Source organism: Furipterus horrens, unplaced genomic scaffold (assembly GCF_987537825.1).
Source record: "Furipterus horrens unplaced genomic scaffold, mFurHor1.1.pri manual_scaffold_1, whole genome shotgun sequence".
Lineage (NCBI taxonomy): Eukaryota > Metazoa > Chordata > Mammalia > Chiroptera > Furipteridae > Furipterus > Furipterus horrens.
In genome coordinates this window covers 155,347,868-155,361,161 of record NW_028327171.1, presented here as the reverse complement: position 1 = coordinate 155,361,161, position 13,294 = coordinate 155,347,868, and the positions used below count along the sequence as shown (strand labels likewise).

The window sequence follows — 13,294 nt, the reverse complement described above, 5'->3', positions numbered from 1 at the left end:
GGATTTTATTATGAATTTGTCAACTTCCTTCCCTTGGTTTCCTGGGTTTATTCATTTGATTCTTCACCTCAAATCTTTTATATCATTTTATTCTTGATTACACAAGATGACAAATCATGACATCATAGTTTAGACACTGCCACTTAAATTTTGAGTGAAACCTTTTGTTAGTTTTTATCACTGAACCCTACAGTTCTGCATCTTAAAGACAGAGCAATAGCCTTGGTTCCATCCTGTGAAAGGAGCAGCTGACACAGTTTGTTAAAATAATGAAAATCTTTTCTAGTTGAGATGAGGACATCTGGAATGAGGCAGTGAGGAGAAGTAATGAGTCAAGGGCAAGTCTTCAATGGTAAAATGAATACCGGAGGTTTTAGATGTTCAATGTGAAATCAGTTTGAAGTTGTTTGACAGGGTTATTTTTTAGGAGTTATGGAACTTAATTGGTATGGTAGTGTCACTGGGATCATCATCAGAGGTTATGGTCTTATAAATGTGTTTTTACTCTCCAAATTACCTTTATCCCTGGTATAATAGATTGTCCTTTAAAAATATGAATGTAGGAGATTTCATTGAAAAAATTCTTAAATTGATTCTGGCCCTTGTATATATATGGATTTGAGTTGCATTTATTTGCTTTCTAGGATGGAGTAACTTTAATCCATTTAAAAATTGCAGGATATTTTACTACAACTGAAGAACATGGTGAAACTGATTCACACATTAGCTGATCATGGTGATGATGTCAACTGCTGTGCCTTCTCCTCTTCCCTTTTGGCTACTTGCTCCTTGGACAAAACAATTCGCCTGTACTCCCTAAGTGACTTTACTGAATTGCCACACTCTCCATTGAAATTTCACACCTATGCTGTTCACTGCTGCTGTTTCTCCCCTTCAGGACATATTTTGGCTTCATGTTCAACAGATGGTACCACTGTCCTATGGAATACTCAAAATGGACAGACATTGGCAGTGATGGAGCAGCCTCGTGGGAGCCCTGTGAGGGTTTGCCGATTCTCCCCAGACTCCACTTGTTTGATATCAGGGTCAGCTGATGGAACTGTTGTTTTGTGGAATGCACAGTCATACAAGTTACAGAGGTATGACTATTTAAACCCTGTCTTCATTCCTCTTAATAGGCTTACCAAAAAAGGAAAAAGAAAATAGGAAGAATATTTTGATGACTTTAAGAAACAGATACTTTTTAGACATCACAAGGAAAACTATTTTGAACTGTCTCTGAAGGTCATAAGAACAGATGTTTAGTGTGATTCTTGTAGCAGATTGGCTTGACTCTGAGAGTATTAAATTTTTTTAATTTATATTGATTATTCTATTGCAGTTGTCCTGATTTCTCCTCCTTTGCCCCTCCTCCACCCGACACCCCCCACTCCTTCAAGCAATCCCCCTACCATTGTTCATGTCCATGGGTCATGCAAATAAGCTCTTTGGTTAGTCCATTCCCTATACTGTACTTTACATTCCCACAGCTATTCTGTAACTACCTATTTGTACTTCTTAACCCCCTCACCTCTTCACCCATTCTCCCACACCCACCTCACACCTGACAACCATCAAAATGTTCTCTGTATCCATGATTTTGTCTCTGTTCTTCTTGTTTGCTTAGTTTGTTTTTTAGATTCAGTTGTTGATAGATTAATGATTTTTGCCATTTTATTGTCTTCTTTTTCTTAAATAAGTCTCTTTAACATTTCATATAATAATGGTTTGGTGATGATGAACTCCTTTAGTTTTTTTCTTCTCTGTGAAGCTCTTGATCTGCCCTTCAATTCTAAATGATAGCTTTGCTGGGTAGAGCAATCTTGGCTATAGGTCCTGCTTTTCATGATTTTGAATATTTCTTGCCAATTCATTCTAGCCTGCAAAGTTAATTTTGAGAAATCAGATGACAGTCTTATGGGACTCCCCTGTAGGTAAGTTCTTTTCTCTTGCTGCTTTTAAGATTCTCTCTATATCTTTGCCCTTTGGCATTTTACTTATGATGTGTCTTGGAGTAGGCCTCTCTGCATCCATCTTGTTTGGGACTCTCTGCTTCCTGGACTTGCATGTGTATTTCCTTCACCAAATTGAGGAAGCTTCTTTCATTATTTTTTCAAATAGATTTCTAATTTCTTGCTCTTTCTCTTCTCCTTCTGGCACCCATATAATGCAAATGTTGGAATGCTTGAAGTTGTCCCAGAGGCTGCTTATACTTATACTATCATCATTTTATTGGATTCTTTTTTCTTCTTGTTCTGATTGTTTTTGTTTGTTTTGCTTCCTTATGTTACATATCATTAATGTGATTCTTGGCTTCATCCACCCAACTATTGTTTCCCTGTAAATTGTTCTTTATTTCAATAAGTGTATCCTTCATTTCTCACTGGATATTTTTTATCACTGAGGTCCTTACTAAGTTCCTTGAGCATCCTTATAACCAGTGTTTTGAACTCTTCATCTGACAGATTGCTTATCTCCATTCCGTTTAGCTCTTTTTCTGGAGTTTTGATCTGTTCTTTTATTTGGGTCATGTTTCTTTGTCTCTTCATTTTGGCAGCCTCCCTCTGTTTGTATGTATTAATTAGAGCTAGCTGCTTTGATTCCCTGTCTTGGTAGAGTGTCATAATGTAGTAGGTGTCCTATAGAGTACAGTGGCACAACCTCCCCTATTGCTCAGTCTGGGTACTTGAGTTGTGTCGTTTCTATGGGCTGAGTGCACCATCCTATTGTAGTTGAGCCTTGGTTGCTGTTGGCAGATTAATGGGAGGCACTTACCCAGGCCAGTCAGCTGTAAGGATTGGCTGTGACCACTGACCACCAACCTCCACTCTCCATGGAGGATCAGCTGTGCAGGGGCAGTGTGGTGGTGCTCCAACATGGTCTGTATCTGCCCACTGGATGCACTGGTCCTGGGATTTTCTGGGTGGTTCAGAACAAGGTCAACCCCACTTGTGTTTTTCCTGGGGCACCCTGTCTGAGCTATAAAGCAATCTGAGATGGCTGCTATTTTTGTTGAGCTTGGAGATTCCCAGGTGAAGCTAAGCTGTGAATCTAGGCTGGGTGCTGCTAGTGCAGGACCTGGGGCTCACTGAGGCCAGCTGCTGCTTGTTTGAGAGAATTTAGGAAGTTGTGAAGCATAAGCCAAGACCAGCCATTTATATGGAAAAGCAGCTTGGATGGGCCCATAAGTTGGGTAGGGCAGAGTCTCTGGGGATCTTCAAGGTGGGTCAAACAGTGTCAGCCAGGTTGATGGAGTCTCAGGTACGGCACCAGCCTGCCAGCTCTGTGGGGTGAGGATTCAGAAAAGGGACAATGGCTTCTGCTGGCCTTGATGCCAGACACCTCAGTTTCTTCCTGTAAACCACTGGTGCCCTTCAACTGCTATCCAGGTGCTGGAGCTCAGAGGGAGTGAGTCTGAGTAGCTGAGTCCATGTGTGGGCTCTTCAGGAAGAACTGCTTGGGGCTCTAGCAGTTTCCTTCACCAACTCAATCCCTGCTAGTTTTTGCTGCCAGAAGTTTTGGGAATTTATCTTCCTAACTCTTGAACCCCGGGCTGGGGGGCCCAGTATGGGGCTGGGACTCCTCACTCCTGTAACACCCTTCCCGAATTTTTAACCACCACATGTGGGTGAGGTACCAGCCCATTCGGCGTCTGCACCCCTCCTACCAGTCTGGATGGTTGTGGTTTCTTTAATTCCATAGTTGTCAGACTTCCATTCAACTTGACTTCTGAAGTTCTGAGTGATGGTTGTTCTATGTTTTTGTTGTAATTTTGATGTGCTTGTGTGAAGAGGCAAGCCGTGTCTGCCTACACCACCATCTTGACTGGGAGTTCTCGAGAGTTTTAAATTTTCAACATTTGTTTTGTAAAATAAGGGTTATTCTTGTTAGACTTTTCTGTGCTTTTACTGGGAGAGTTAGGCAAAGAAAACAGTGTTTTTTAATAAAATTAGTTGTCGTCGGCGGCGGCGGCAGCCGTCCGTCTCAAGAGACGATGGTGTAGCTTAAGAGTCTATCTGCACCGCCAAGAATGGCTGTGCAGTCCGACTCGGGAGTGACACGGTATCTGTCTCCTCCCGTGTTGAATCGACATCTTGCGATGACGCTGAAGCTACAGAGCCTGGGCAGGGTGATATGGAGGGTCTGCTGTTGCCCATGCAGCAGACCTATAAAATTAGTAATTTTAGGTTTTATTTTTGTTCATTGGCAAGTGTTTTCAATAATAAAGACACAACTATTTCCAGATGAGGATTCTTGAGTGAATGACCAGGCTCAGAAGAAAGAACTTGTGATTAGAGTGGTATTGTATTATCATTTCTTAAAAAACAAAACATAACGAACACCCGAAAAACTCATTTTGGTCAAAATGTATCAATTAATTTACCTGAGTAATTTTCTGTTAAAACATATCAACATTAAAACTATGTAGTACTTTTTTTTTTATAATCTATTTGTTTGTTTGTTCACTTATTTTATTTTTAGAGAGAGGGGAAAGGGGAAAGAGAGGGAGAGAAACATCTCTGTGTGGTTGCCTCTCACTTGCACCCCCAGCTGGGGACCTGACGTGCAACCTAGTCATGTGTCCTGACTGGGAATCAAACCAGTGACACGGGGCTCGCAGGCCGACACTCAATCCACTGAGCCACAGCAGCCAGGGCTTAAAACTATGTAGTACTTTTATGTTTTTGTATTGTGGTGAAATGTTTATAACAAAATTTACCACTTTTAAGTGTACAGTTCAGTGACACTAAGTATGTTAAAAACCTAAACATTTAAATGTTAACAATTAAAATAGTCTAATGTACTTACCCCTCTCCCTTCCCCTCAACACCATTCAAAGCACAAATGCTGGCTAGTAAGCAACTGTTGCTTATTAAGGTTTAGGTCTTTGGGTTGAAGAAGGTGAAGTGTTTCAAGTGATTTTAATAAATTGTTTAAAGAGAAAGCACAGAATGAAATGTCTTTAAGTTATATTCTATGAATGAAATACAGCTGCCAGCCCAGAAATCTTTTTGAATTATCGGTTAATAAATTCTGCCTTTATAGGATTAGATCCCTGATGTATTGAGTTGGCCAAAAAATTAATTTTGTTTTTTTCCGTAAGATGGCTCTAGTAGCACTTAGTTGTCTTCAACTTCATTAGAAGCAATTTTGTTAGGTTGTATTGTGACAGCTGTCATATCAGCATGCATTTTTTAAAAAAATAAAGTTGGTGAATTTTTGTGTAGCCATTTTAATACTGAAGATGGAAGAAAATATACAACATTTTCAGCATATTATGCTTTATTATTGGGTTGGCCAAAAAGTCCATTTAATTTTTTTTGTAAAATAAAACACACATTTTTCATTTTCACCAATAACATGTTATTCAATACAAATAGTTTTATCTTTTTATTAAAATGTGTGACTATAGTTGATATTTTTGGTTGTCATTGCTCTTGTTAAGTTTTGGAGATTTTAATATGTTCAACTGACTTGTTATGTAGGAAAATAATATGAAGATATATGAACTTTGGCTTGGATCGCTATAATTTAGGCTTGAACATGTTAAGATAATGTGTAAGTCCTCTTAATTTTAGAAAGCAGTTTTGAGTTTATAGCATAAAATGATATTTTATTTCTATAGATATCTTTAGCCCTTTCTTTCTAGTTCTAAGATAGCCATTTATCAAAGTACTGTTAGAAATTGTACTATAATGTAAAAGATGCTCTGAAATGAAAACCTCCTTTTTTTGCTTTTATTCTAGATGTGGCAGTGTAAAGGATGGCTCCTTGGTGGCCTGTGCATTTTCTCCCAACGGAAACCTCTTTGTCACTGGCTCCTCATGTGGAGATTTAACAGTGTGGGATGATAAAATGAGGTGTCTGCATAGTGAAAAAGTACATGATCTTGGAATTACCTGTTGTGATTTCTCTTCACAGCCAGTTTCTGGTTAGTTATTTTATTCCTTTAAGCATTAGTGAATTCTGTTTGCAGCTTGTGTATGACTTTTGGTTCTTTTATTCATTTTAATTTCATCAAACAAGAAGCCCTTTTAATTTGTTCCTTTTAAAGATCATCCTTTTCCTTTATGTTTTCTAATCACACTGAAATAACAAAGAAATATTATGTGTGAAAAATCAGGTTCTTTAGTTATGTAAATATTTTGGTATTAGGTCTTTGAAATCTGGTGTGAACATTATGTCACTTCTGAATTTTGACTAGCCACATTTCAAGTGTTCTGTAGCCACATGTGGCTAGTCACTACCTTATTGGACAACTTAGGTCCAGAGAGTAGCAGGACGGTTTGGGCACTCCCCTATTTCAGACCCATCGTGGCTTGTTAAAATAATGTTAAAGTAAGATAAAATATCAAATCCAAAACATAAACCCGATAAATACCTTACATGTTATGCTTCCCTGCCTCATTCCAGATTACACGTGACCTCATGCATTATCTTGCCACAATAGCCTTCTTTCACTCCTTGAATGTTTCTAATATTTTTTCCAAGGGTTTCACACGTCAACCTTTTGCCTAGTTCACTCTTAATCATCTTTTGATTTCAGCTGAAAAAAAGTCACTTTAGATGGGCTTCCCCTGCTGTTACCTCCTGGACTCAATCTAAAGCATTTTGATAGCCTTGTGTTGTATTTGCATATTTTATTTTTCTTTACAGACTTAGAGAAGTATGATAATTTTTAATTATGTACTTATTTATGTAGGTTATGTTTAATAGTGTTTTTCCTAGACAGAAAGCTCCATGAGGATAGGTTCTGGTACATAGTCCTGAAATGTAGAATGATGAATAAGATTTCTTTTAGTGATTTGCTGAAACATTCTGTTTTATTAACGGTTTAACATCATGTAGCAAATCAGTAGATGTCCTTTTCATGAACCCTTTCTTGTATGAAGCTCCTTACCTAGTTTAGTGATGATAATTTATTCTTTTTTGAAGATTTTATTTATTTATTTTTAGAGAGAGGGAAGGGAGGGAGATGAACATTGATGTGAGAGAGAAACACTGATTGGTTGCCAATCCCACACACGCTGACCAAACCCACAACTGGGGCTGACTGGGAATCGAGCCTGTGACCTTTCGCTTTACAGGATGATGCCCAGTCATCTGAACCACACTGGTCAGGGTGATGATTTATTCTGTTAATATATCATTCTAAGATCATCTTGTAACAGACAAGAACCATTTCTTTCACTTCTGTGGCAACTCCTCCACATCTTATATACACTCGATGAATCTTTGATAAATTATATAAATGCAGGAATATTTAGGTTTCCTTGTTGATTCTAAATTATCTGACATAGATTTTCAATTAAAATACAATTATTATGTTAATATTAGGGTAAAACTAAGGGCAACCTTGTCTTTAGAGGAATTGGCAGCAGGTGGGGCCTGGAGAGGTTCTTAAACCAGGCAGAGAATCCCAGGTGAGATTCTAAAATAAGTGTAATACCCCCATCTTTAACCTGCCTAGAGAGTATATTTCGAAGTATATGTATCAGTATAATTCTAATCTGTGTCTCTTTAGTTTCTTTAGTTCAACTTCTGTGAAAATAGATATTAAGCTTTTTAAAATTCTCTGAAACAGATTGATATGTGCTTTAAAAAAATTATTATAGGAATTTGTAGAAACTACTATATTTTCTTAAAAGACAAAGTATGTAATTTTAATTTGTTATTTAATTGGTATTATTAATATCAATAAATACTTATGACTTATTGACTCATTTGTCTATGTGATATTTTGCTCAAATAAGGAAAAAGAATCTCATTTGTGCCCAAGGATAAATGATCCATTCTCTCCAGTATTTTTTTAAGCAAGTCTTACATAACAACAAAATTTCTGTAGCTTACAAAACAGACCCCAATTTTTTATTTTATTTAGAAAATTTAAAAGCTTTTAAACTTTAATCCAGATACATCTTTCTTTTTAGAGAGGCTTTGCCTAGGTATTCCTACTTATAAATAAAGCAAGCAACCTAGAAAAGGAAGTTATAGTGAAAATAGCACTAGACCAGAAGGAAGAACATTTGAAAAAATCTAATTTGTATACCAGCATACCTTGGAGATACTGCAGGTTTAGTTGCAGACAACCACAATAAATTAAGTATCGCAATAATGTGAGTCTCAGTGTTTTTGCTGATGGAGGGCCTTACCCTCAATTAGTAAAAAAATGCAAGCAACATCTGTGAAATGCAATACAGTGAGGTATGCCTGCAAATGGAGGTTGAATGTTAGCTTGTTTTTCTTTTCTTTTTCAATTAAATTTATTGGGGGTGACATTGGTTAATACGATTATATAGGTTTCAACTGTGTATCTCTGTCATATGTGATATATGTATTACATTGTGTGCCCACCACCCCAAGTCAAATACCTCTCTCTCCCTCCCTCTATCTCTTTTTCTCTCCCTCTCTCCTTCCCCCTCTCTAGTTTTTAAATGATAAAGAAAACTTGGATTAGGTTATTATTATAATTTAAACATCTTCCTGAAGAGAAGCATATTTTTAAATATTATATTTAGATATTGAGCATAGGCACATTCTAAGCACCATAATTTTCCATTGTCCTAGCTGAATTCTCACTACTTAAACTTCAGAATTAACTTCAAAGGACCTACTTAGTCAAACAATCAAAAAAAATTTCCTAATTGAGTCTAGTACTTAAATATTTTACTCTTAGTCATTTATTGAGTAAAATGTTTTGCCTTAGAAAGTCAGTGTGCCTTTTGGCTGAACCTGTGCTATTAAAAACCGAAGTGCTATTAAAATATGGAGGTCCCATGGAGTTAGAAAAACTTCCAGTGAGAAGGGAGTTAATTTCATGAAAGCATGAAATATACATGCTTTCAACAAGATAGAGTTCATAGAAAAAAATTTAGGTACTCAGGTATATAAAATATTTTATTTAAATACCTTATACTGAATATTTGCTAAACCAGAGTGTAATCTTAAGATGCATATTAGGCTTCTTACTTGTGTCTTACTGCACACATGTGCCAAAACTTTCTCTGATGAAACTGCATCTGTGGTATGAGGTAAACTCATGTGAAACTGAGTTGATATCCATACTTAAATTATCCACAAGTGTTTAGGAACTTATATGTGTGTGTATCTCACAATACCTGAAATTATCCAAGTAAGCATAAAAACTAGTGGGGTTCTGTTTTTTTGGACACCAAATCTAATTGATTACATTTCCTAATTTATATACTATTTTCCACTAAATCAAATGCCCTGAACTGATATTATTTTGGATTTATATAATTCTAGCTTTTGCCATGATTTGAATCAGATGTGAAAAAAATCTCATTATTATTCCATATGAATTATAGACTAAGCTTTTAAGAAATGGATATATCCTTTAAAAGTTAAGTTGGGAGTAATTAAACATTTAAAATCCATATCATAACTGCCATTTTTTCCTAATTTTTTCTATCAATGCTAACCTCATAGACTCTAAAATTGGGCTGGAGGATGCCCTAGACTTAGTGACTCAGTATGGACCCTTGCAGTCTTCTGTTATATTCTTAGTGGAAGCTAAATAAAAAGTTATTTTGTAACAAATTTAGGGGCCAAAGTTATCCGTTGAAATAAGTAGTTTAAAGAAATTTTTCAGCTAACATTTTGTTATATGGTACAAGGTAATTAATATTGCTTGTAAATATGGTTTAAATAAATGGAATTAACAGCATAAGAAATAGAGGGGTTTTTTTGGTTTAAATGATTTATCAATTCTTATGTATTTATTTTCAACCAATTTACTTTTCTTTCTTTTTTATTCAAATTTACATTTTTAGATGGAGAACAAAGTCTTCAATTTTTTCGATTGGCAACATGTGGTCAGGATTGCCAGATCAAAGTTTGGGTTGTTCCCCTTAGCCACATCTTAGGTATGTATTCAACTAGTAGTTCTCTAAAGTCATTTGTGATCCAGATAAATTTCCATTTTAATTAATCTTTTTTAACAACGGTACTCTGAATACCTAAAATTGATTATTAAATTGTTTTAAGATTTTTTTAGTAAAGATTTTATTTATTTACCTTTAGAGAGAGGGGAAGGAAGGGAGGAAGAGGGGGAGAGAAACATCAATGTATGGTTGCCTCTTGTGCAACCCCAGCTGAGGACCTGACCTGCAATGCAGGCATGTGCCCTGACTGGGCATTGAACCAGCAACCCTTTGGTTCACAGGCTAGCACTCAATCCACTGAGCCACACCAGCCAGAGCTGTTTTAAGAACTTTTTATAAGAGTAATATATACACACAGTTTAAAATTTTTTGCTCACTGCAATTGATCACACCACCATTATCACAGAGAGGTAACTATGCACTTTATCTTTTTCAACTCTTTTGGTGGTTTTCACAGAATCTACAAATATTTATACTACCATATTTTAAATTTATTCACTGTAGTTACTGTTTTTTGACAGCATTTGGACCTTTTTCTCATGTCTTGTACCATTTCTTCAGGTGACCCTTTAGTTAAGAAATTGAAGTCGTTCAGTTTTGGAATACAGCATTCCTTTATGTTATTTCTTTAATAATTTCTTCTCTACTTCCTCACTTTGTATAGCTCCTATTAATTGTGTTGGACCTTCTGACATAATTCTCTTATGTCTGTTTTTCCCCCTGCATATTTATCTCTTCATCTTTTTTCTGTTTTGTGGAAAAATTCCTCAGCTTTATCTTTTAACCTTCTTTTGAATTTTTTTAACCCGTCAATCACATTTTCAATTTCTAAAAGCTCATCTTCTCTGTTTCTTGTTCATACTGTCTTCCTTTTATTTTATAAGTGCAAGATCCGCTCAGAACTCTCAGCATACCAATTACAGGCTTTTTGTTTTGTTTTTAATTTCTTTTGTTTCCTGATCATCTTTGCTCTTGGGTCTTTGTTTGTTTGTTTGTTTACTCTGATCTTTCTTCTTTATGTGGTTATCTAAATCAAATGTCTTGTGATCCTCAGTATTCCATTTGTGTTTAAGAATTAGGCAATGGACCCTGGCCAGGCTGCTCAGAGGCTAGAGCCTGGGCCCACTATGCCAAAATTGCAGGTTGATCCTGGGTCAGGGAATATAAAAGAATCAACCAATGAGTGAATAAATAAGTAGAACAACAAATTGATGTTTGTCTGCCTGTCTGTCTTTTTCTCTCCCTCCTCTTCCTTTCTTGCTCTATTTAAGAAAAAAAAAAAAAAGAATTAGACAATGATAAGGTGTTTAGAAGCTCTGTGTACATGGCAGTTTGTTGTTACTGACTTCCCTTTAGAATAAGGGAAGGAGCTGGGGCTTAGAGAATGTAGGTGTTCTGTCCTCTGGAACTGCCATGGACTCCCCTGGCAGCTATTTTCCTTAGAAATGTTTTGCCTGGGGGAAGCATCTGGCTTTTGAGCAACATAACTATGGTGGGGCCAGAGAGGGATTGGAGGAAGACAGTGTTTTATAAAACAGACTTTCAGTAACTTTTTCAATTTCCAGGTCTATATTTGTGTCTTTCAGACTTTCCTTTTCCCCAGCTGTTGATATTCCCACATCTTTTGGGGTTTCTTGGGGCAGATTAGCTTTCTCTTGGCATTCTGGGCTGTGACTCCTCTAAACTACCTCTTCAATTAATTTACTTTCTGCCTTCCCAAAACTGGTTTCAATTTCTGGTTTGCTGATGCCCCTTTCTATTCTCTTCATTGTTTTGAATTTATATCTTTATTAATTCCGATGGTATCATTGTAATAGGAACTCTAAAATATATGGTCAATTAGCCATCTTGCTTCAGATGCCTAAAAATATTCTTGTTTTATTATTGAATAAGTTTGTTATATCTCAGACTACATTTGCTGTTCATAATCGTCAAAGATAAACAAAGCAGGACACTAGTTAAAGTAGTAAGGACAGATTTTTACCAGTGATATACTACTGCAGTGGGGAAAGAGTCATGCATGAGCTGAACTCAACTTCAGGTTATCCAGAGCTGACTCGTGTTTTAAAGGTAGAATGAGGGAATAAGGGGTTGGGTAAGTAGGGGCTCTGTAGAATCAAGGAAGTGAAAAATTACAGAAAGCAGGAAGAGGAAGGGGTTGGTCTATTGAAACCCATCTGGGTTTGCTAATTGGAGCTTATGGAATTTAAGTGCCTACCTTCCCACAGAGCCTGGGAGTCACGAGTCCTGTCTTTAGGTGTTGGCTGGAACAAATAGTAAAATTTAGTTTTCTCAGGTAGGCACTTTAAGGGGGTGAGGGTCATTCTAGGAATGCAACCTAAAGTCTTAGAAACTATGTTACAGTCTTTATAGGCCAAGATCAAGGGCTAGTCCAGAAGAGGGCTCAGAAGAGCCTGGCAGAGTTTGGTCAAGGAGTGAATCTTTGTCATTATCCAAGTGTACAGAGAAGGGTCTATTGTCAGGAAATAGATGCATTTCTTTATGTGGAAATATTTTGTTAATTTACTGTGTATTATGTTACACTTAGTAATTCTTCTAATGTATTCAATTACTTCATTTACTTGCTGATGAGGATAAGAGTTCCTTCAGTTCTCTAGTCTATTCTAACTTCCTCTGCTCCTATCATGGTACAATTCTTGTAAGAAACCATGACAAGCCTTGGCTGATGTGGCTCAGTGGACTGAAGTGCTCGCCTGTGAACCAAGGGGTCGCCGGTTCGGTTCCTAGTCGGGACACATGCCTGAGTTGTGGGCTGGGTCCCCGGTTGGGGAGCGCACAAGAGACAACCACATATTGATGTTTCTGTCCCTCTCTTTCTCCCTCCCTTCCCCTCTCTAATAAATAAATTAAAAAAAGAAAAGAAAAGTTAGCCCTCAAATAAAACAATGTTTAAAAAAATAAAGAAACCAGCACAATAGTCATATATATGTGTGTGTGTATATATATATACACACACACACACACACACATACACATATATATATGTTATGAGCACAATATATTTTTAATAAAATTCTTCAAAACTAAAGCTTTTCATACATTGTCTGGAAAAATGTGTCTTTATACTTATTCTTTAAAAAACATACATAACAGTTTATAAACATACAGTTAAAACATTTTGATAAAGCATTTATCATAATTTGTACCTAACTTTAATTGGAGGGCGAAGATAGAGATATGGATCTTACATTTGAGAATATAATCTTTGCTTATGGTCACTGCAAGATTTTTGGTCTTCATTTGGTTGGCAGCTTAACATTTTTGCTGTTTGATTGATTATACCTATTTATTGATCTGTATGTCCCACAGGGTGCTTTTAGTGCCCACATCCGTTCTCCCAGATAAAAATGTATTTTTTTCTATTTTGG

At 36.6% G+C, this 13,294-nt stretch overlaps 1 protein-coding gene across 9 annotated transcripts in view; it reads left to right on the top strand.

Moving 5' to 3' along the window:
- The window catches only part of LOC150022090 (WD repeat, SAM and U-box domain-containing protein 1), a 429,825-nt gene that overhangs the window by 367,285 nt on the left and 49,246 nt on the right, over positions 1–13,294 (top strand). For 6 of the 9 annotated variants that reach the window (XM_090280155.1, XM_090280139.1, XM_090280141.1 and 3 more), the window contains 3 exons: positions 679–1,100; positions 5,748–5,932; positions 9,795–9,887. In XM_090280155.1, coding sequence (XP_090136281.1) covers positions 679–1,100; positions 5,748–5,932; positions 9,795–9,887 — 700 coding nt within the window. The remainder of the gene's footprint in view (positions 1–678; positions 1,101–5,747; positions 5,933–9,794; positions 9,888–13,294) is intronic. The other 3 variants (XM_090280147.1, XM_090280142.1, XM_090280152.1) reach the window with 2 other exon arrangements.